Genomic DNA, 23,626 nt, shown 5'->3' on the forward strand with positions numbered 1-23,626 from the left:
CATTCTTCTAGTGAAAAATTCTTTGAAAATTTTTTTGTCGTCTGAATGCCAATGATGATCATTTTTGAGTATTGGCTTAAAAGAGCCATGAGGAGAAAATACAACTTCGTTTAATTTGAAAGAACTAGGATTCAGTATCTCACTCAGCTCCATTAGAGCCACAAAAGATGTTTTTTAACGAAAAAAAAAAGCAAGTAGTATTTAAAAACTTGCAAGTTTTGCGCCACAGTGACGTGTTACTAGCAAGAATGACGTCATACGGGCCAACAATAAAACAATTTTCAGTGCGTTAGCATTCAAGTGATGCGGTCAGATGGAACTAGAGGCCCCATTGCAGACGTCCAGTCACGTGTCCTCGCGACAGGTCAGTTAGGCGGCCGCAAATCGCACAAACAAGGTTCCGTGACGTCATAGAAAAGTTGCGGGAAATTGGCTAGGGGGTCGCGACTGCTTCACACGTTTTCTTAAATATCTCCGTTATTTATTCGAAGATTGTGATGATAATGATATCATTGTTATCGGGACTAAGCAGTCTTTCTAATAAACCCAACTTGTATTTTGTCTTCATGGCTCCTTTAAAGTAGTGCAGATTAAAAATTAATTCAGAAAAGAGCTGTGCTGCCGTTGGAGAGAATAAACAAATCGAACGTGTGTAATATGATGGCGTGTTTCATAGAAGGAGCAAATCGATGCACTGGAACAGTATGGGTGGGCACTTTCATGAGCATGCATTAACATTCAGTACATCCATTATCATTTACTCATAACTGAACCTTTGCTTGCAGAACCTAAACTTTAGCCCGAAACTTTTCTACTGCAGTGTAACCGTTGATATTATAAACTGCAAATTTATCAACCTGGGCCTGAACCGCTTTCAGATACGAACTCCATTCACTCTTGCTTCCAATAATTGACACCGGTTGCTTGCACAGTCTTAGGATTTAGGATTTCCTGGTGACCAGTGGCTGCTAGGTCCGTTATTTTATATTAGACCGACAGGCAGAGGTCAAAGCTCGTCCTTCTCCAATTGGTAGCCTTTATACCCACAAATACAGCTGGTGGTACGTATGCTGTCCCCTCGCCCCATAAAAACAGCGTTGGCAATATCAATGCTGTGTGGATCTGATAGGGCTCTTACTTGGAAACGGTCAAACTGGCGAGCATTTTCACCCCCCCCCCCCTCACCCCTTTAGTAACGCAAAAATAACTTTGGAGCTACTGAACACAACTTGTCGCAATGTACTTTGACGCCCCCAATTAAGGATCTTTAAGTGGTTTTGCTCTAGGATTGAATTTAATAATGTCGGGAACAAATTCATTGTACAAACATTCTTACAACCATTTACTTACAAAGAAAAAAGTGCGTTCTGCGTACGCTAAGAACCGCCCCCCTGCGCTTTGTTCTCGACGCACTTGGCCGCGTCTCGGAGGCTGTGGAGCAAGTCCTGCATTTGCGCCAGGTTGCAGGCGAACGAGAGCGGCTCCGACGACTTCAGTTCGATGTGGAATACTGGTTCGCCGATGCGTTCGATGTGGTTGCTTTTTGTGCGGTAATCGAGGCTCCAGTTGACGTCGGTGATGTGCGCTGGCCGTCGCCCCACACGGCTGAGTTCGATGCGCACCAGCTGCTTGTTGGCCGCGTACTTTCGGGCCAGGCTCTCCGCACGGGCACCCGTCATTCCGTATTCTTCCAGCCGGAGCGCGAACTGCGAATCGTCCAGGTTGAAGCGCGAGCTCTCGAGCACGAATGCTATCAGGCCGGCGCAGCCATCTTTGAAGTCGTCTGCTGCTGTAGTCTTGCAGTCACCGTCATCGTCCTGGTCCGCTTCTGCCGTTACGACCCTGAATACACGGTCTAGAAGCGTGACGTAATCCTCGTCGCTAACTTTTTGCGGGTCGGCAGCTTTCCCGATCCCGTTGACGAACGCTTCGGCAAGCTCCATAGTCGGGTGAATGCCGGAGTCACAGTGGCCGCGGGTAGGGTGTTGGAAACTAGCGCTTGCAAACGTTGTTGGTGATGTCCACTGGGACTGCCCGGAAGCAGCCTCGTTTCGTTCCCTTTTTCCAAAATGTTGCCGCAAGGGCAGTCCTGTGACTGTCACCGAGCAATTCTGTGGCTGTTCGAAATAACTTATCGCATATGTTGTGTAGGTTGGGTGGATAGCGCTTTATGCGGAGAGAAGCTACAACTTTCAATGATTGCTTTTGAGTGCACTGATCCACAAAGTTTACCAACGTGGTGGACATTGAATAGCAGAGGACGAAATTCTTTAAAGAGTGCCCCACAATCAACGCCGGCTCGTTACAGCTACAGCTAACTTACTGTAGCAAAACACTACCAACTTACCCTCACTACAGGCATAAGGGTATATAAGGGCCGTCATGTTTCGCCTCTTATTCACAAAGTGGCGCCGGTGGCGTGCCCCAAATTTGAGTGTAACATCATCATGAAAAAAATTTGCAATTCAAAAAAATTGCTAACCAGAAAAAAAAGCGTATAAATAAAAAATCAAGCTCCTCAGGTTCCCCATTGGCCAATGGGCGCAACGCGCGAGATTCGCGTGCGCGCGCGGCTCGAGCTTCGAACGTCCTGACAGTTGAGGATGCCGTGGGTGCGGATGGACCTGGACTTCGGGCGCAGCACTACCCTGCCGACGTCAGACCTCGGCGTCCCAGACATGGCGAGGCCCCTGCCGTGTTGGTGCCGGACGGGGCGGTACGTCCCCCTGGACGAAAACCCCCTCATCCAATGGGTCAGGCGCCAACGCGAGTACCAGGCCGAACGCTGCGTGAGTATTCTTCTTCTTTCTCACTGCTAGGAGCTGTCCCTAGCTGTCCGAGTGACACTCTTTGCCGTGTGACTTTCAGAACCGGGAGGGTTCCGCCGGCGTTGGTCGTGGACGGCCGCTGCTCGTGTTTTCGGTGAGTGCTGGGGAGATTTTACTTACCGTAAGCAACGCGTGAGCTTCCAGGACCTGAACCCTGGGTCAGCGCGCAGGGTTCCCCTGACACGGAGGATGGAATGGCAGGGCCTGAGTGCCACGCGTTCCAAACACTTCATCGTTGTTACCAATTTTTAAGACGCCACGGAAATATCGAGTAATCTTTTTTTTTATTTTTGCCCTTCGGTTTTATCCAAAATTCTGATCATTAGGCCAGTGCCTCCTTTATAAGGAGGCTCTTATTAGGCAAACAGTTTCAAGGGCCACGCGCATGCTTGTCTTGGTTCTGTTTTAACGTGCCTCATCAAACGCGAAGTGACTAGTCGTTGTCGTCGTCAACGTAGATGCGAATGGTGCCAAAATGGCCGCCACTATAAAGTAAATTGGGTTTGTGCGGGATTTAAACCGGGGTCGCCGGAGCCGCAGCCCAGTGCTGTAACCACAGCGCTAACCCGGCCCGCTGACAGAATGGAACAAAAATTGCCCTGGTGCGTGCGCCGCCGTGATAGGTCCACGTGGCGGCTCGTGCTTTGAGCGGGTGCGGCTCGTGCCTTGAGCGGGCGCACGCGGAGCAGTTCTGGCTGTGGTTAGGCTACGGCGTGAAGTGCGGCCATCTGCTTCTCGGAGAACCTTTCGCTTTCCAACCACGTAAGCAGACGTTACTTCCCGCGTAATTTTTGAATCGTCGCAGAAGGGTTTTCAACGAATAGATTAATATTGATGTAATTTTTCCGCCACCATCTGGGCCATGGGTCAGGAACCTGCGGACCGCGGGGAAGTATTATGCGGCCCCCGGCACGACGGCAAACCGCCCCTCCCCTTGTCACTTCCTATCTGAAGGCCGGCATGGCAGTTGTGACTGGTTTTGACCTCAAATGGGGTTATACAGGAACAAAGATGGCTTCCAGTACCTCGCATTCGTACTTAGTTGGATTATTGTCATTGTCAAATATTATTGTAAATTCCTTCCCCTTGCCTGCAAAGGAAAAAAATTATTTCCCTTTCCCTTTGCCTGAAAGGGAAAGAATTGTGAATTATTTTCCTTTACCGACAAAGCCCCCTCGCCCCGATTTGCCGTGCGTCCCCCGCCGTGTCGGCTTCGCGCAACTCGGCCTTCCGCCTCAAGTTTGTTGACCCCTGATCTATGTTGCTGACCCCTGCCGACCCTTGACCCCTGATTTTGTCCTCTCTAGAGTTCTACGGGAAAAATTATCTTCTTAAGCTGGTGTTTGGAAAATTAGTTGTGGTTACTTGTAGCCATAACTGCACTTTCTGATCCTCTCCCGCACCAGCTTTTCACAAGTTATTTCAAAAAGGGCATCCCGGAAAACCATATGGAACGAATGAGTCGTCCTGTCGCAACAAATCGGCAGCAATATAGCAGTAGTAAGGCCGGGACACTGGCAATCATAAAGGGAAATAGAGCTCTCTTCAGTTTTTGAAAGCATTGAGATGCTGTAAGGATTTGTAAGGATTGAGATGCTAGAGCTCTCTTCAGTTTTTGCAAGGATTGAGGTGATGAGATGTCCCCTGTTGTAAAGCAGTACCTACTCGGATTAGAAGCTTCAGTACTTGTACCATACGATGCATGTCACTGTCACCAGGCAAAAAAAAAATTATAGGCCGAATTACTCACACGGTGGAAGATTACACAGCTAAGCTGTTTCGGTTCCATTGGGTTGCCACATTCGCGAAACAATTCGCAATTGGCGGGGACGCAATCCAGGTGGCTGTGCGACTGCGAAACTGCTGCGTCATGCCGGGCCGCGGTTGCCACGTGATTTGCGACGGGGAGCGGCTGTGTTGAGTTCGGTTACAGTGGCTGTAGTTCGGTGCCACTTTCTCACCCTCCCCTGCGTTACCGCAGAGGTAGCGCGTGCCCTCTCGCCCCTCCGTTATTCGACCTAATGCAGCGCCTTCCCCAACCAGGTCATGTACAGTCACTGTTGCCCCGGGCTCTGTACGAGCGAATGTAAGCTATGCACGGACAAGGCAGACCCACGCCATATTATTTGGGAACGTTCCCTGCAGAAGAATTCTTTTGGTGCTTTATTATTTCCGGGGAGCAGTGGGAGACCTTTCTTCGCCGCTCCAACCAGGACGTCCAGATCCGGGTTGTCCGAATGGCCGAAGGGGTCGCCGGAGCCCAAGGGCTTCTGGCCGCCGTCCGAGGGAAGGGGGGGGGGGGGGGGGAGGGGGCTTCGTCAAATGTTGTTTCTCTCTCTCTCTATCGGCGACACCACTCTCAACCTCCCCCGCTACCAATTCCCTAGTGGGATTTCTGCTCGCGGACGCGTTCATCAGGATCGGGTTCCCGGGGAACGCAGGCGGTGGATGCACACAGGAACTAGAGGCAAACAGCTTCGGTGTGAAATTTGCCTAATGTGCCTACATGACTCATCTGTGTCGTGTCACCACCACCTGATCATTATAGGGGGTGGTAGGTCATCCCACTTTTCTGAGTAGGGAGTTTAATGAAGATCTCGCTGCTCACGGGATTTGGCGTGGAAAGGGAGCCGAATCGTGATCACCCTCAATAGACCCTATGCAAAATGCGCCCCGCCATCTCACGTCAACTCCGGTAACTAGGTCCGCCATTTTGGTACGGTCGTTTGAAACCGAAACCAATTAGCAAAACATAGAAGGCGGGCATTGACCGCTCTTGGTGATGGACTACAATGCTGGAGCATTGCTTCGTGCCGCAGAGCACGCAATGCGGAAATACCGGTTCAAATGAAGAAAAGGTACGTGAAGTTCCACGCTTTTGAACCAACTTTGTGACGCGAACTGTGCCGGCGCGAGCATTGTGACACGCTGGGCGCGGTGCGCTTGGAGCGAATATTTGTCGTCGGTTCGCTAAGCGCGGGGTTCCGTAGTCGCTGTCCGTATGAAAAATACAGCTGCGTTGGAGTTCTGTTGTCCAGCCTTTGTATTCTAAATGAAGCCTGAGCGTGCGCCGCCTATTCACGCGACTGACAGCGGCGCTCGACCGGGAAAACAGTACCACACGTTGCCAAAATTAGGCTGTTTCTTTACTCGTCCCTCGCTTCATTTCATTGTTTCATTTCATTTCATTTCAATGGTACCGCTTAGCCCCTACACGAGCCTTTATCTTACCTAGGGCTGTAAACAAACTTTTCTTGCCGCACTACGCCGTCAAGGCGCGGTTGAAAATTTCCTCTGTGGCGGGCGCGCACGGCATGGGAGTGTGTTGTTGTTTTCTTTACGTGGCATTTAGCCGCGTGTCGTTGCAGAAGTAGCGAACACTGTTTTATGATGATCTAACGGTGGAAAATTCGAGCTTTTGCACTTGGTTCCCGATTTGCCGGGCTGAAAGGTTTGTTGTTACGTCAAGTTAACTTGGCGCCCATTGTTATTCCAGCAACGATGTATTTACTGCCGAATATTTTGCGACTAAAATACACACTCACTCCTCTAGTTTGTCACATGCTGCATGCATGCCTCCGACGTAATGATAGTGGCCATTGATGTAGGTAGCTGAGACAATTTTCAAGTTTTATTCAAAAAGAAAAAAGAAAACGGCCACAGTTGCATCAGGCCGCCGCGCATCAGCTTGAGTGCTTTTGCGTTTTTTGTATCCACAGTGAAAATCCCAGTAAATTAAACTTCTTCGCTGATTTATAGCGCGTGCAGTATAGCAAACTGTGTATATAAATGGAACAAAAAGAAGCATTCGCGCACCCCTGCATGTCGCGGTCTAGTAAACACGACGTTGCCCAGCCTCTGCGTGCTCGCGAGATGACCACGGCGAAATGTGGCATGAATGCTTGCTGGTAGCTCATAGGTGACCCTTCAGGTGCCATGCCAGTCCTTGTTTCTGTCACTGGAGGGGGGGGGGGGGGGGGGGGGAGGAGGAGGAGGAGGAGGAGGAGCGGGAGGGCAGCACAACTGGGGCAAAAAACTCATTCCCAAGGCTACCAAGTTTTCTCCCAAGCGCCTGCACGGCACTTTGTTGCTGCTCGCATTGCTCCTGTACTCGACGTACATCGTACAGACGCATTGGCAAGGGAAGGGAGGGGCCATTTCATCGCGGGCTTCTCCAGTCAATGTTTTGGACACTCGCTTGCCTGATGCCCTGCTGTATCGGACGTCCCCACTATTGTGGCAGCTCAGTGCACGCAAGCTCCGGTGGCGCCTCTTAAAACCTTCGGCTTGCAAGAGGGCGAGTAGGTGCACAGCAGCCAGGATGTGACTCCATGCTTCACTGCAATTCGCCGGGCACTCGCACGCTGCCTCCACAATCGCCCCACTGTCCGTCTCAAAGGTGAGGCACACAACATAGGGCCGGCCACTTTTATTCCGGGAGCGAAAGCAGCTGCTGAGCACATGCATGAGGCCGAACCTGCAAGAACAGAGACAGTAACAGTAAATAGCACTCAAAGAAGAACAGGACTAGTCCGCTACAGTTTATGGTAAAGGGACAGAGCAGAAAGAAGTGGCCACAAGGAACAGACTCAAAATAACCAGATTTTGTGTTTTGCTTAATACTGTTGCAAGGGCAATAATCTACACCTCAAACAGCAATGATGTCAAAATTGTTTGTCAAGTTTGAGCGAGCAAGTATCTCTGAATGCTTTGTTAATGCATTTTCAAGAGAAGGAAGTTTAACATTTAAAAACCTCACCGTGGGTAATAATACCAGTACCCGCATAATCGTGTTCGTCATAACTTAAGCAAGCAATATTATGATTATCTGGAACTCACTTCCAGAATCTTTCGAGATAAACAGGTAAACATTCGGGCTATACCGATGACCCATCGAATTAAAAAAAATCTTCTAGTTCAGTGAGTTCGAGCTAACGAGGTTTTACTGTATTATCTATTCGTGCACACCAAAAACACGCGCTTTAGAAACAAACACAACCACCCCACCACCAAACAAAGAGAAGAAAGACACACAAACAGATTTTTGCGCAAAACATGCGGAATAAATAATGGAAAACACAAAAAAAGAAAAATTAAGGCGTATGTGCGCTTTTGTAGTTGGCTTCGCCGCAAAGCACCATTGCTTTGCGGCAAACGCGCGGGCGGACGACCGTCACCGAAAACGGCCGCAACCTTTCCGTAAACATCTTCGCCAAAAATCATCCCGTAAATTCCATGTACAGCATTTGAAAATACCTAATCCACCCACTAGCGGTACGGTCTGGCGATTGCCGCTCTCCTCTTTCAGGGTTACTGCAACAGGGTCGCCGCTACGCATTTGCGTGGTAAACAACGGTGAACAAAGTGCTCTACAAATGCTCATACCGGTTAACCCGCGTCAAGTAAAAACAAAGAAGGCTTTACTTACTGCGAGCCGCACGTGTTTGTCCGCACCGATGAAGGCGAGCAATGCGCCTCGGTGGCTAGGCGAGATGCCCTGCTCCGCTGCCGCTGGGATGGGTCTTTGGCGCGGCACCCCGGGTGGTATGAGTCTTCAGACACAGTCGGCAGCGCAGGCAAGTCCTTCGTCCACAATCCGCGGTCGAGAGCCGGAAAACACCGTCCAGTTTGAGCCATATCGCGTCACCGTCACCTACTCTTCCACAGTAAACAATACGAGACTTCCCGATCGGCGCCCGTACCAATATGGCCGACGGTCTCGTTTACATCAGTGTTGCTAGATCACCAAGCAATTTCGCATAGGGTCTCGTAGTCTGTGAAGACGAATTCACGCTGGATATTTTCTGGGAACATTGCTTTCGTGCAAGCTTTAAGACTGCCGTTAAAATATTTTTGCTCAAGCTACTGCTCTTGTGTTTCTGCTTCAAACCAAATCATTTATTTTCAAATTTCTGCCTGATTGTCGTAGGATAATTTGTGTTCAATCAGTTGTGCTTGATTCTAGAAATCTTGTGGTACGTTGTGGCACCACCGCTTGTCAGTGTGGTTACAAAACCGACGGGCTTCTTGTCTACATCTTATCAGTCCTCAGGTCACGTGTTTCACGTTTTGGGAGCTCGTGGAAGCCAACTGTAACACAGCGGTGCCCTTCAAGCCGCGCCAGTCAAAATAACTTCATGCATGTGAATTAGTTTTTGGCGCGTGCTTACGTAAAGTGTGGCTTCGCATTAAGTGGGGATAGCTTTTTTTTTTCTTATAACTGTGAGCATTTTAGACGACCGGTTTTCTTCTCTGCAGTCATCTGAAACGAGCTCCTCGTCTGATGACGACACCGACTACGTCGGTGCATACCGGAGGATTGAGGAAAGGGTTGTGGTGCCCAGCCGTCACAACCACCCAGAACACCGTACGTAGTATTCTAAACATCCTCCTTGCATGTGCGTTGTTTACAGAGGTTAAGCCTTGTTTTCACTAACGGGGGTGGGGTGCAGGTATAGTTTTTTTTTTTCTTTTTCTGACAGTTCAGGGGGCTACTCAGCCAAAAGGTAGTTGTAGTTTCAGGACCAGTCAAAAATTAAAGCCGTTACACTCAATGTGAAAGCTGTCGGGTGTGCAGAGCAGCGATTCGCCATAATGGGCTGTGGCGCCGTTATCCGCTCTCTGCTACCACCCATCACGCTCTTCACCACCGTCTCATTCCTCTCCTGGTTTTTTTTTAGAGGTTTGTCCAACGCGTTTTAAATTTCCCGCCTTCACATTGCTCGCGCGCCCCCAGCCTGAAATTGCGCTAACGGGAGTTCTGTTCTTTTTGTGCGTGCTTTTCCTCCCGCACGTGCCGGCGTTGCACTGCCACTTTTCCACTTACTATCGTAAAAAACAACCCAACCAGTGTTCCTAACTAAATGAACGCGGGCGCTGCCGGTTAATTACGAATATTTTGCCTCAAATATACCTGCAGTTTTCTTTGAGTTAAACAACGGAAATATGTATGACAAGTGCCAGCGGTTTACAAGTTTCGAACGCTTATGACTATATACACCGCTCGGCTTTGAAATCCTCTGTGGGACGCCGCGACGACAGAACGCCGCGTGGAGCGATCTCTGCACATGGCCAACACGTTTGGAAAGTGGGTGGTATCGGTGGAGAAAAAGCCCATATAGGCGCTTTCCTGCAGTGGCTGATCCCCAGAAAGCAGCTCTGCCGTACCTACAAGTGCATGCTGTTCACCTGTCCCACCATCTGGTAGCCACGTGAACTAACCCTTGTCTTTGTTCCAGGCGCAGGTCGTGCCGTGCCGCCTGCAGGCCAGTCGTCGAGGTGGGGGACGGCATCGCGCATGATGCACGCAAGCTCTTCGTCAGGCGCCCAGGTTTTTTATTTTCAGTTTTATTCGCGCAACACTCAGTCATAAGGCCGAAGCAGGTGTGGGATTGCTGAATATCTTGACAATAACAATTTCGGTGCTCGTAAAAGATCCCAAAGTGATCAAGATTAATTCGGAGCCCTCAACTGCGGTGCGGTATGCCTAGATGTATGTAGCTTCGGTGCGTAAAAACATAAAAAATTAGTATGAGCACCTAATTGAAACACTCAGATTTGGCAATCCTCACACAGCGCTTTGCTCAAAACCAGCGCACATTCCGTCGGAATGACGCCCTGCATTGAAGTTTCTTCTGCAGTTGTGGTATCGTGTGTGCAACGAAGAACTGCCGAGGGCAGTTCAAACCATTACGACGTCTATTGGACTTCGCTTCGCTGAACGAGATCTTACCATTACGAGTTATGCACTGCACTGACCGCGGCCGCGTCTTGTTTTCCGTCTTTTTTTCTCCGATATTGGGTCTCGACCTTGGATGTGAACGGCGAACGCGGTGTTTGCGCGTCTTAGAACAGCAACCTGAATGAGTTGGTACGAGATAATCGCGAAAAACTGCGCAAAAAACGAACCCTTCGGAAGAAAAAGTGGACGACACGAGCGCTGCAGTGTCGTCCGTTTCAATATGAGTTGAAAGTTGGGCTAGTTGGATATACTATCCGTCATAAAAACAAAACCGCGCAGACTTGACGAAAACACACAAGCGCTGCTGTATCTCGTTCTTTCGTCCTGTCTATCATCTGTGCGCCGTTGTTTTTACGACGGACGGTATCCAACTAACTAGCCCGACTTTTTCAACCCTTTTAATGAACCGTACGACAATGCACTCGTGTAGTCCGTTTCTTATTCTTCAAAGTTGCCGTTTTATGCGCAGTTCTTCACGATGAGGTGTGCGTGTCAGCCACACGTGCCAGGTGGTTGTGGTTGGCATTGGCGGTTCTGGCGCTTGAATGCATAGCTGGGGCCGAATTCTCTAAAACGACGGGCCGTCGCTTTGAAACGACGGGGTAGCGCCATGCAAATGCACGTGTTCTGGGGTTGGGGCCGTCGTTTGAGGGGCGAGAAAGCGGCGAAATGGCACTGCGGCGCACTGGCAGCAGGGCGCATAGTGCCCAGCAAAACGGCGAGGGCCAGCGGGTGTCGCTTTCTCGCCCCTCAAAGCGACGGCCCCAACCCCAGAACACGTGCATTTGCATGGCGCTACCCCGTCGTTTCAAAGCGACGGCCCGTCGTTTTAGAGAATTCGTCCCCTGGTGGTTGTCGTGTTTACAGCGGGTGCGCTCGTTCCTCAAATGTCGTAGGCCCGGCCTGAGGAGCGCCGGAGGGGGTTCGCTGGCGCCGCCGCTGCTGCTACGCCCCGGGCCGCCGCCTCATCTGCTACCGTGAGAGCACGCTGCCCGCCACTGACCACCTCGCGGGCGCTGCGCGGCCGGCCGGCGATGGCTCCCCGAGGCCAGCAGTATCAGCATGCAGCCGCCGGAGAGGCTGCTACGACATCGGGTGCGTGTTTTTAAAGCGAGAGCTCTAATGCATTCCCCCATAGACCGGTTGGTCGACTGAAAAGCTCTGGTGTGGTCGCTTGGCACGTGGCGCGTGCGTGAACCCAGGGGTCTATCCAGAGCGTCGATTTTTTTTTTTTTTTTGAGGGGTGGGGGGGTTGTCGAAATCCTCCTGGGGGTTTTTGAGGGCTGTTGGGGGGATGGGGTATAGATGCCTGGGCGGGGTGCTCGTGTTTGTGGAATCTTTTTTGGGGGGTGTCGACATCCTTCTATACTCGGTTACAACTCGAGAACGGCACCACCTCATGTAGTGTATCACTCCGCCAAAGCGCCGGACCCGTGACGTCAGTGCGCGCGCGTTTTGAAAGGGGTTTGCTATGAATGCGTAATATCGTCTGCCTTGTCTCACGCAGTTTGTTTGTCGTCACTGGGGTCGTTTATAAGCATATTAAGTCCAAAAAATCACGGGAACGGCTCACGCCATGTTCAAAATATTCCCAGTAACGCCCTACTTGCGCCGCGCGGAGAAACATCCGGCTACGGTGACAAGGCACAGCGGCAACATCCGGTGCTGTTCTTAAGTTGTCACCGAGTTATAGGGGTGTTCGTGAACCCGTAGGCTTCTTTTGCTGTGTCAAAATGGTTACTTAACAACCGCGAAGAAGGAACGTTTCTAGATAAATCACACGCAATGACCATGGAGAAGGACTTTATCTCAAGAGACCATGTATCGATACACATTTAGCTCGTTCGTAGATGCGTTCACTTAATGCGTGAAAAATCGTCGCATGGATTCGTTCCTCGTCTGCGATTTCTGTCCTTGAAGGTTTGGTGATCGATTGGGCGCACTTTCACCGAAGCTTGGACGCACTTTAAGCCTTCGCGCTTCCGACACCTGCCTTAGGAAGGTATGCTAGATTCTTGCTTCCACGCATTCCTGCGTGCTTTGCGAGGCAGCTTGCTTCTCTAACCCGAAAGGGACATTTGAGGAGGGAGAGGGGAGTTGCGAGCGGAGCGGGAGCGACGGGCTTTGTTGAGGGGGTCGCGTGTGAGGGTAGTAGGTGACCAAGACAGCAAAGCCTCTGCCTGCAGTTTGGGGCAGGAAGTGGGTCAGTAGTCTATAGACCTTTTTAACTTATTCGTCCTGGAAGCAAACCATTTTACCAGTGGGCTGTGCTGGCGGATCTGATTGGCGCAGTCGACAGGATGATCAAACTGCGCATGCGCAACACAGCCCTGAGCATGACCTGGTGGTATTAAAGATTAACGGATGAAATGGTCTATAGGCTAGTAGCCTTGGGGGAAGTGTACCCAGTGCGTTCTCACCCGCAGGTTGCCCTACAATGTCCGTCACCCATTTCAGCAAGCCTCTGCGTGCTTGCTGCAGTATCCGAGCACATTTCGCTGTGGCAAGCCTTAACTAGAAAAGCTTGTCAGCAGAGAAACCTCCAACTAAGCAATGGAATAAATTGACGTGACGGCAGTGGATATCGGAGGAGTTACACTTTCTCTCTTGTCAGGCCAGTGCGATTCGTTAGCTGTGCCTGCGAAAATATACCGCGAGATACGTAGCAGCCATCGTACACTTGTGTTCCAAACGACGTCCCTTGTGGTAATATAGTGACTCCAGCTAGCCTGCGCGTTAACTGCGAGGGTCTGTGCGGAGTGTTTCTTGCTCCTCAATTTAATTTAGCCCGCATCATCATCATCATCAGCCTGGTTGTGTCCACTACAAGACGAAAGCCTCTCTTAAAGATCTCCAGCCATGTAGCACGGAGGCGTACTCCAGACTGAACTGGAGTACGCCTCCGTGGTTTGGAGCCCTCAACCATAGACACGTGGTCACCAAGTTAGAACGAATTCAGAGGCTTGCAGCACGGTTTGCATGCTCTAGGATTCAGTAACTGACATGTTCAGTTGGTGCAATTTAGAATCACTGGAAATTAGACGACGGAAACAAAAACTTAATATAATCCAAGGGCTATTAAAAAAAAGTATACCTAAAGACGAGTACTGGAATCGTAGCGCGCCCATTAAACCTTTCAAGGCTCGCACTGACATATTTGGGTGGTCATTTTTTCCGGATGCTGTGGAACAATGGAATCGTTTACCATAGTACCAATGTGCAAACTTTTGACAGCGAAATCGATGCTTATTTTGGTCATGGCTGAACTACTGGCAATTCTGTTGTCCTGTGTGCATTGCTTTGTGACTGCCATTTTTTGTTTTTCGGTTTTCTGTTTGTACTCACAGTTATACTTCCCTCAAGCGAGGGTTGGCAGTACCAATAATTAAATACACCTGCAGAGTAGTCAAAATCCCGTCATGCCTGCAACTTCGGTGGGATGATGCGGGGGGAAATCTCGCTGTGACGCGTTAGCGAAGGAAATCTTCTGGACAAGCAACTTCGCACACTTCCCTGTCTGTCTTGTGTCCCCGCGGCACCAGCAGGCGGTCAAGGCGGCGGCGACCGAGAGGACTTCCGCGCCCTGCGCACTCGCGGGGCCCAGATGCAGGCGGTTCAGCAGTCGACCAGGAGGCAGGGTTCCTTCGACCCGGCCGAATTCACTCACGCGTTCGACCTCACGGCGTGGAGGCAGTCGTGGCCCGAAGGGCCTGACCACGACGACGAGGAGGCTGGCGAGGACGAGGAGGATGAGGAGGACGAGGGTGAGGACGACCTTGAGGAGGCTGACGACGAGGAGGACGACGACGAGGATGAGCCCCGCCACCGGCGTGAGTCGAGAGAACCGCTGTGCCCCTACTCAGGCTGTTGATTGTACCTTCACGCGCACCTTCACGTTCTCCTGTAACTCGAAACCATGTTCCTCTTTGATACGTGGGGAATGATATAAGCTCATGGCAACAGAATGCTGAAGCACGATCTGAACAGCATCTTTAACGCGTTCTCCTATTGGTTTGAGTGGGAATCTGGGCGCGTTTTGGGCGGCACGTACGCAGACACACGCGTCGCAAAAGCCATAGAAAGCAGGATATGTTACTCGAGGAAGTTGAGATCGGAGGAAAAAAACACCTTCCTCGCCGAGAAGGGACGCTTTTGTTAGAAGGGAATATGTGGGAGGAGAGGGAGTGAGCTGCGATGTGTTTATGGCGGGGCCTTTGACGATAATGCACAGCCTGCCTTCCTTGAAGTGCAGGTACAGTGTTCTAGAATATTCTAGTACACTGCAGTGCAGGTCCTGCCGCGTTTTTATGCTTGCGCGCTCGGACGGCGCATGGTGCACATTAAAAGGGTTGTGCAATGCAACTTGCGTTCCGTGCTTTCGTAACCGCAAGTTTGACCAACAGCTTCCCTACTTACAGCTGTATATTTCCCGTGGATTATTCGTCTCCGTGCCCAAAAAGCTCCCAAGTGACCTCTATGAGGAGGAAAAGCAAACCATTAAGGCATGTGCCGATACCTGGGGTAGCAAGAGGAAAGCTAAGAAACCACGCCTAACGGCACGCTTTGTCATGTCATCAAGCGATGGCCTTTGAACGAGAATTTTGCTCGTTCTGCATCAAGGTGGGAGTACCAGTTGATAAACACCTCAAAGCCTAAGCCCGTAACATCGGTGAATACCTGATGGTTAAGGCATGTTTCTAGCAAACTATTATACACTCACAGAGTAGCACATGCCAACGATAGTGTAATGAACAAGGCTTGAAAAAAGTCTGTACTTTTTATGCTGACGTAAGCAAAAAAAAAAAAAACAATGGGGTCGGTAATGAGAGGACGCGCTCGGCATTCGGAAAGTAAGGCTTTCACATTAACTGACACTGCTATGCTATAAAAATTGATTTTTTTTGCACAAACGTGCACTTGAGTTAGGGCTTTAATATTTTCTCATATTTCTTGGTGGAAGATGTCCTGTTAATGAGGAAACAGCAATGAATCCGTCAGAACCAGGAACTCCGGATTATCGGTCTCATCAGCGCAGAGCGCGCTGTAATCATAATCTACATCCGGAATGTTTCAGACTGCCCTGTAGCTACCGCAGCCCATCTGGGAGCTACAAGGGGTTCCGCTATAGCGTGCAGAACACGGACGCTACAACAGGCGATGACACGCCTCAAACGCCTGGAGAGATGAGTACGAAAGGCTTCTACCGTTACCAGTTATTCGATGCAGTCTACCCGTGAGGTTTCGTGTATGCAATAAGATAATGGGCTTACTTACCGTTTTTATTCATAAAAATAAGGTCCTTGCTCAATTTCCACCCTTCGAGTTAACAAAGTTATGGTACGTGAAAACGAAGGACGTACTCTGATGGTAAACGAAGAGAATATTTTTAAAGACGATAGTCTTTCTTGGGCTACTTGAACGCAGCAATTTTGGTTTGTCATGTCTGTCTGTGACTCGATTCAGCCACTCGGCCAAAGTAAAACGAAAGCTGCGCAATAGTCCTATATACTCACAGCCACATCTAAATATCTAAGCCCGGCGTCAGTGTTCATACGTGTCAACATTGTTGAACAAGAACAAGACATTACGCAAATATGAGGCAGCAATTATCAATACATAAGTGATATTTGCAGTGTTCCTTTATTGAAAAATTCATAGATGCTTGTTTTTGCGACAGCAAATGAAAACTACATCAACCGCAGAAAACCGTCGCCTGCTGTTGCCAGCGCTACCTCCTGTCGGCATTGAAGAAATCAAACGGCAAGAGCAACGAAAGTAGTAGTAGTAGAAAACTTTATATTATTATAAAGTCAGGCTATCTAGCTCTCAGAGGGTGGTGCCCTTAGTCCAGGGCCCCATTTGCTGCTGCGATCCGTCTTGCCCGGTCGATCAGTCCGCGCTGGTCGTCCAAGGCTGAGCTGGAAAGAGCGGCTTCCCATCCGGAGGGTGAGGGGCTGGGTATAGGCAATTGGGTTGGGGGTTTGGGGCATTCCCATGTGGAATGATACAGGTTCGGGTGTCCTCCACAGGATGGGCATCTGTCGGGGTACATGGTAGGGTAGAATTTGTGCCGGAGCGAGAGGCTAGGAAACGTTTTCCACTAGATGGGATCACGTCCCGCTTGGAACGCTTGTGGAGTAGGGCAACGTGGTTCTATAAACGTTTGGTGTCTCGATTCACGCGCGTCTCCGCCGTACGGCCGCTCTGGCATCGGAGACACCCGACCTGGAGCAGTGGAACACGGTAAACTTAAATTGACTTGAGCAAACCTCTAGCGTGTTACGTTGGGGGGAACGAGACGGGAGAGGAAAAGCATGAGAGTTGAGCGGGAACGAGAAGGGAGACACTTACTTGGCAGGGGCTCTAGTCGACTTTAGTCTTTCGGCGACATTTGCAACGAAAAAAGCACATACGCGGCCATTTTTGTTTGTTTGCAGTACCAAGGTTGGAACCGTGATATTTTCTACGCAGCCATCCAGGGAGAGTCGTCCCTCGAGGACGAGGAGTACTACTCGTCTGCGGCGTCCGTGCTCAGCACGGAGCTGGCCTACAGCACCGTCCCCAGCCCGTCCCCGCCGCCAGCCGAGGAGGCCACTCCTCCCACTGCGTCCACCCCGGCCCCGGCCCCGGCCGCCGCAGCAGAGCCAGCTCCACGCCAGAGGGCATACACCAGGCGCCTTGAGGTCCGGGGACTGCTGGAGACGGCCACCGTGGAGTCCGTCTTCGACGTGGTGTCTTCGTTCACGCCCGTCGATGACGTGGTTCTCTTTCGGGCCGACGGTCGACTGGGCGCCCAAGTCATGTGGGTGCCCCGTTTCTGGCCTTTCATTTGTGGCTGATAGCAGCACCACCAGCCCCTGCCGTGTCCTCACTGCACGCCTCGTGCAGGCACTCGTTTGGATTGCCTCGACCCCTCCTCACCTCCTCTGACGCGCGCACACTTTTGTGAACAAAATGGATAGCGGAGATCCACGTGTGGTGAGCACACGGGAATCGTCCGCTATCTTGGACAGGCCTTCCATCCTGTCGCATTTTGTGTATCACTTTGTGAGTAGGATTATGTGTATCAGTTTAAACCAGTCTCTGTGTTCCCTGTCCATTGGAACAGTGTCTGTTCTCTGCATCATCGATCCATGGAACTTTTCAGCCTCCCTTTTTTAGTTTGGGTCATAGAGCTAGTGTTTCCTTTTGCATATATGCGTGCACCAGGTGCTAAGCAAAAAAAAAAAAGACCTTTGCCCATGCATATGCTCAACGGCGAAGCACTTCGGATTTTACTGACATTGAGTGAGTTTGAATGGGAGAAATGTTCGCGTTAACCATCGTTTTCTATTTTTTTGTTCTTTTTCTGTTTGTATTCGGCCATTTTCCTTTGGTGCGCAAAACCACTCGTCGTAATTTTCTTGCAGTCTGCTGGAGGAGGTCCCCCTGGAGTGGATCTGCAAGTGTGTGGAGGCGGCACTCACTCTGGAAGGCAAGTCTTGGCAAAAGTTCCGGTGGAGGCTTCGAGGGCCCCACCTTATGGGACACTCTTTCTATGGGTGGGAGCTGTTGCAAGTGAAGACCGAAATGGGGCCCGGCTAACCTGCATTTCTGAATGGTAATTGGTGTGGGTAAGGCGAGGATAAAACTTTCCACACTCCCGTTAATGATTGCAGAGGACTTGCGGGGTTAGGCAGCGTTGTCACTGGGCTAGTACTTAAATAACCTCATTTCATCTTCCTTTCAGAGTATCCCAAGCCACTCGTGTTTGGATACCAGGTGTAGTGATACGCCTGCCGCCGCTGTAGACGGCACAGGAGGCCTGGGCACGCCGTCTCACCCGAACCCCAGAACCCCACCACCCGTACCGCACCACCTGCACCGCGCCACCCGCACGGAACCGCGCAACCCGCACCGTACCACCTGCACCACACCACCCGCACCATTTCCACCCCACACAGCTCCTAGAACAGCAGCTTCCCTGTTCGAGGGCCTGAAATAAAAAAGGAAGCCTTGCTGTCTGGAGTGTTTATTGCAATGCAACATGCAAGACCGTCTGTGATAGCAGTGTAGTTGAAATGGCTCGGGTTAATTTTTTTGTTGCAATATCAATGAACTTGGTAGGTGGGTTGCAACCACGGTGTAAGAATATTCTTACCCCGTGGTTGAACTACTCGTTGCTGCAGCTGCCTCCTACGCATTCTTCAAACGTTATCAAGCAGTTGGGTTCTCAACTACGAGTTGCTAAAGTGAACGGGGGGCTATCGCCTCCTTTTCACTGGAGCTATCGTCTGTGGCCTGTTTGGAACCGCGGTTGGGTGCCGGGTGGGTATTTTCTATTCCTTTTCCCAGGTGGCAGACCTACCTTTGGGTGAATTGCTTTTAGGCGGACCATTCAAACCACCGTTGGCCGTCGTACAAAAGCCAAAGATTTCACGATTTCAAAACGAACCACCTCCCTCCCCAGTTTTGGCACGTTTTGAATGAATCGTGGCTGTAATTAAAAGCTAGAGCGGTCCAAAGCACACAATACGGTTGCCATTTACCCAGAACGTCCGACCTAATTCCTGATCCGCTTTGTTTTGCAGGAGCTTGTTGCTGATGAATTAGTATCACACAGTTTGCTGTTTTGTAAGGGTGAGGAAACGATTTAGTTCCCTTAAATTACGACGCTCTGGCAGGAACGTGCTTCGCATCATTGGCCGGTCCACCCCGTCTGCAACTCACGAACTTCAACTAGGGTTGCCCCCTTTCGCCGAAAAAAAAAACCGGCCCTTGGGAAGGGGGGAGGGGGGGGGGGCATGGTATATAGAATATTTAATTTGTGTAGAAAAAAAGGCGCCATGTTTTTGACATGCAGTGCCATTTATTGTAGCGTTTTCTTAGAGAGAAATGAACATAACCTTCGTACTGGAAGTGATTTAGAGCTTGGTTATATGTGCTCCACTGAAAAGTAACCGCAATTGCTGACCGCGGTGGTAGCATTTCGTTGGTTTGTTCCTATCTTAGGTCCCCCTCCATCTTCTCGACACACATTTATCGCCTTAGTTGTTGAATTGATGCTTATAAAACGCCAAAACGGGCATAATCACGGTACGAGGGCGAAAAAATTGGCCAATGACGGCCGGTTTTAAGTATGGACCGGCAACCGGCCCACTGTTTAAAAAACCGGTCGGGCCGGTCCAAAACCGGCCAGGTGGCAACCCTAACTTCAACGCATCCCTCTTCACATTCGCCAGCGGCATTGGGTCGCCCCAATCCCGATACATATGCATCCAACGTTCAATAGGGGAAGGCGAGAAGGTCGTGTCAGAACGCTCACAAGGCGATATGAAACCGACGCCCAAACCCGCTGCACGGATATCGCCCATACTCCTCACGGTTCACACCACCCTCGTCACCCTGGACTCTACCGGCCATCTCGCCACTGCAGCCACCTACAAGCAGCTACCAGTTCCCACAGCAGAGGGATCGCCGTCGCTCACGCGACCACCACCCACCAAAAACAGCCCTACCTAACCATCATCACCGATTCTCAGCAAGCATGCCGGTGGTATCAAGCTGGCCTGGCACCCCCTCAAGCTCTTCCCATCTTTCACAGCCTCCCCAAAGAAATAGAGATAACAATAGTTTGGACCCCTGGCCACTCTGGTCTTGCTGGGAATGAAGCGGCCCATGCCGCAGCCCGCGCTCTCCTCAACCGGGCACTCCCCTCTGCAAGGCTAGATACCACAGGACGTCCAGATTCTGCAAGCACCACCTTAACACCGCTGGACTCTACCTATAGCTCCATCCTTTCCCACTACACAAACAACAGAAGGTACCCTCCTCCCCACCCATCCCTTACCCCACATGAAGCCTATGTCTATCGCCGCCTTCAGACGGAAACTTTCTATAATCACACGATTCTCTCACACATCTCCCCATCCCTCTTCCCCCATAACTGCCAAGCGTGTGACCTTCCTCTTACCACCTTCCACCTAGTCTTCTCCTGCCCGCAGCACCCAACCCCCCTTCACTCCCCCACCCTTGAGCAGTGGGAGTCCGCTTTGACCAGCTCGGCACCAGAGCAGCAACTCGCCCTGGTGAAACGAGCTCTAGAATCGGCGCAGGCTCGCGGCCTCCTAGACATGGGAGGCTGACCACTTCCCCTTCCATCTCCCCTAAAGCTCAAATAATTGTTTTTACCACCACCACCACCATCAAAGAACTGATTGACACCAAAAAGGAAACTCTTGCGCCTCTCTGCACAGGCCTACAGGCGCTCACAGATCGACAAAACAAACTAGAACAGGCCATCCTTAGCATTAAGGAAAACCTCGCCGCCACCCACCCGCCTAAGAAGATAATGCATCACCCCTACTATGACTAACGCCCAGCCAGCTTCGCTCTCCACATTACAGATGGAACTGCCGCTCCTTCGCAAGTAAGCGCCACCAATTGGCTTTTTCGTCCTGCAAGACCCCCCGGATGTCATCGCCATTCAAGAAGCAAACGCCGCAGTCCCCTACCTGCAGCAATACACCGCATTTACGGACGACCCACAGTACCGCACCGCCACTTTAGTGCACAACACTCATCCGGCTCAGTCATATCGCCTTCCCCAAGACATCCCCCTACTTTCGTTGAGCTCATTTCTAATCGGCCCCAACACCCCAGTATTTACATCCTTAACGTCTACAGTCCCCCCACCGGCAGCCTATCCACCCTAGAAGCTCTACTACATGAAGCCACGTTAATTGCAAAAACTGTCCGCTCCTACTTCTCGGAGATTTTATTGCTCCACATCCTTCCTGGGGCTATGCCCTGGCCTCCAAAAAAGGCACAGCCCTCCTCTGCGCCACGCAGAATCATCAGCTCGTCCTTTACAATGACCTCACCATAAAGACCCGCATTGGCAACAGCGTGGCTCGAAACACGACGCCCGATCTATCATTCGCAAGGAACGTCACCGACCTCACTTGGACATGTCTAGAAGAAACCCTTGGTAGCGACCACTAACACAGAAACCTAGAAGGAAAGACACCGCTCGTTTAACAAATTGGCCCGCTTTCCGGCAAGACACAGATACTCTTCCTCCCATTACCCAAGATCTGATCGCTTGGACGCAAGCCCTTAACCAACGGGTCAAAAAGCACACACAGGAGATTGCATTCACCGATACTACGCCCGCTGTCGATCCCCATCTCACCCATATGTGGGACGCCCGGCGAGGCCTCACTAAGAGATGGCAGAGGCAAAATCATAATCGCGCATTGAAGAAACGCATCGCTCTCCTCACCCAGCAAGTCCAAACGTATGTACAAGAACTCCAACGACAGAACTGGCGCAGTTTTGCGACCAACCGCAGGGCACGTTACACTCAAAAAGGACATGGCACCTGCTTCGCTCTCTTCTGATCCCACTAATACCCGGCGGCATACCGACCATAAGATACAACGCCTCATCAAGAACGGTGATCTCCCCTCGCAATGCCTTCTTGAGTCGATCCAGCATCATCTCTTCGGCCACCCAAGCTCCTACCCCCCTCCCCCGGTCAGCCACTATACCGGTAGTCCCAATGAAGACCTCGATGCCCCTTTTACCTTAACGGAACTCACCGCAGTGCTTGCCCGCCTCACACGCAATACCACGCCCGGAAAAGATAACATCACATTCCGCGCACTCCGTAACTTGGATGAGGAGACCCTGCAGGAACTCCTCACTCTTTTCAATGCCCACTGGCAAGCAGGAACGTTCCTTCCGGCAGATTGGCGACATTCAGACATCACCCTCATCCCGAAGCCGAACAAACCCCTCACCCCCACCACTCTCCGCCCAATCTCTCTGACCTCTTGCCTCGTAAAGCTTTTTGAACACCTGATACATCAACGCCTATCCGATATAAGCAGAACCTCTATCCTCTTACTATGTTTGATTTTCGCCAACACCTTTCCACGCAAGATGTGCTCATCCAGATTAAGGAAGAGGTGCTTGACCACCTCAGCCGCACCACCCCGAAGACCATTCCTATATATTACACGTCAAGGGTGCCTTTGACAATGTTACACATCAGGCCATTAAACACCACGGGATGTGGACTGCGAACTTTTCAATTCGTCAGTGCCTTCTTGCGAGACAGAACAGCAACTCTCCGCCTGGGTCCCCTCACCTCAACTTGTTTCCACACCCCGGCCAAAGGTACACCCCAGGGTTCGGTTATTTCACCTTTACTCTTTAATATCGCCATGCTCCACCTCCCGGCCAAGCTGCAAGAAATCCCTGGAATTCACCACGCGTTCTATGCTGACGATCTCACAATTTGGACAACCCGGGGCTCTAGCGGTGAGCAGCAGCAAGCTATTGACACAATGGAATATCTTCAACCTAGAGGACTAACATGCGAACCTACTAAATCTGGCCTTCTCGTTCTTCGTGCTCGTACTAGGGGAAGAAAAGCTAACACCACTCCCGATCCCCAGGTCAGCATATCCGGCGCTTCCATCCCACAAGTTCCCACGCTTCGCATCTTGGGAGTTCCATTCCATCAAGACGGATCCGGGTCAGCTCTCCTACCACAGCTACACAAGACAGTCTCCCAGTTGACGCATCTCATTCGCCGTATCCGGGGCTCCTCATATGGACTGCGAGAGTCAGACACATGTCGCCTCGTACAAGCCTTGCTCACCAGCCGTATCACTTACGGGACCCCCTTCGTCAATCTGAAACCCCAAGAGACGAACAAGTTGGACGCCCTCATAAGAAAGACGTACAAATCAGCCCTCAGCCTGCCTACTTACACCGCGAACGAACGTCTCATGAAACATGACCTCCACAACACCCTGAATGAACTCATCGAAGCCCAGCACGTGTCTCAGCTGCAAAGACTTGCCCTCACCCCCACAGGCCGTCAGGTTCTTCATAATATAGGCCGAACCCCGCCCCCTGCTCGTCTTAACCTACAGCGCATCCCCCTTTCCATTCGGCAACAACTCAGAACAGCGCCCATACCCCATGCACCCAATTTACAACCGGGCGCGAAGAGAAGCTCGAGTACGCCACCTCGAGAAGCGTTACTGGCAATGACCCGCAGACC

At 51.0% G+C, this 23,626-nt stretch overlaps 2 protein-coding genes across 4 annotated transcripts; one reads left to right on the forward strand and one right to left on the reverse strand.

The window, feature by feature from the left end:
• Nucleotides 1-1,314: 1,314 nt before the first annotated feature.
• LOC144138132 (COMM domain-containing protein 3-like) lies at nt 1,315-2,144 on the reverse strand. The gene has a single exon (XM_077670257.1). It carries the CDS (start codon nt 1,941-1,943, stop codon nt 1,377-1,379), a length of 567 nt encoding a protein of 188 aa, XP_077526383.1. The 5' UTR covers nt 1,944-2,144; the 3' UTR covers nt 1,315-1,376.
• Nucleotides 2,145-2,567: 423 nt separating this feature from the next.
• On the forward strand, nt 2,568-18,568 carry LOC144138131 (uncharacterized). 3 transcript variants are annotated; one of them, XM_077670254.1, is made up of 9 exons: nt 2,568-2,789; nt 2,869-2,922; nt 9,087-9,195; nt 10,067-10,158; nt 11,466-11,664; nt 14,112-14,399; nt 17,041-17,371; nt 17,979-18,043; nt 18,299-18,568. In XM_077670254.1, the coding sequence occupies exons 1-9, from the start codon at nt 2,604-2,606 to the stop codon at nt 18,334-18,336; spliced, it is 1,362 nt and encodes a 453-aa protein (XP_077526380.1). In that variant the 5' UTR covers nt 2,568-2,603; the 3' UTR covers nt 18,337-18,568. The 3 variants fall into 3 exon arrangements, with proteins under 3 accessions (XP_077526380.1, XP_077526381.1, XP_077526382.1); XM_077670255.1 differs by having other exon boundaries at nt 2,576-2,789; nt 14,115-14,399; XM_077670256.1 differs by lacking the exons at nt 2,568-2,789; nt 2,869-2,922; nt 9,087-9,195 and adding an exon at nt 9,394-9,510.
• Nucleotides 18,569-23,626: the final 5,058 nt, after the last annotated feature.

Source organism: Haemaphysalis longicornis, unplaced genomic scaffold (assembly GCF_048455015.1).
Source record: "Haemaphysalis longicornis isolate Haplotype H1 unplaced genomic scaffold, Haemaphysalis longicornis Haplotype H1 scaffold_5, whole genome shotgun sequence".
In the NCBI taxonomy this organism is placed as follows: domain Eukaryota; kingdom Metazoa; phylum Arthropoda; class Arachnida; order Ixodida; family Ixodidae; genus Haemaphysalis; species Haemaphysalis longicornis.

Coding starts and splice junctions, on each gene's coding strand:
- LOC144138132 (XM_077670257.1), bottom strand. CDS start 1,943: ATGGAGCTTGCCGAAGCGTTCGTCAACGGGATCGGGAAAGCTGCCGAC.
- LOC144138131 (XM_077670254.1), top strand. CDS start 2,604: ATGCCGTGGGTGCGGATGGACCTGGACTTCGGGCGCAGCACTACCCTG. Junction 9,196..10,066: donor TCACAACCACCCAGAACACC/GTACGTAGTATT, acceptor TCTTTGTTCCAG/GCGCAGGTCGTGCCGTGCCG. Junction 11,665..14,111: donor AGAGGCTGCTACGACATCGG/GTGCGTGTTTTT, acceptor CCGCGGCACCAG/CAGGCGGTCAAGGCGGCGGC.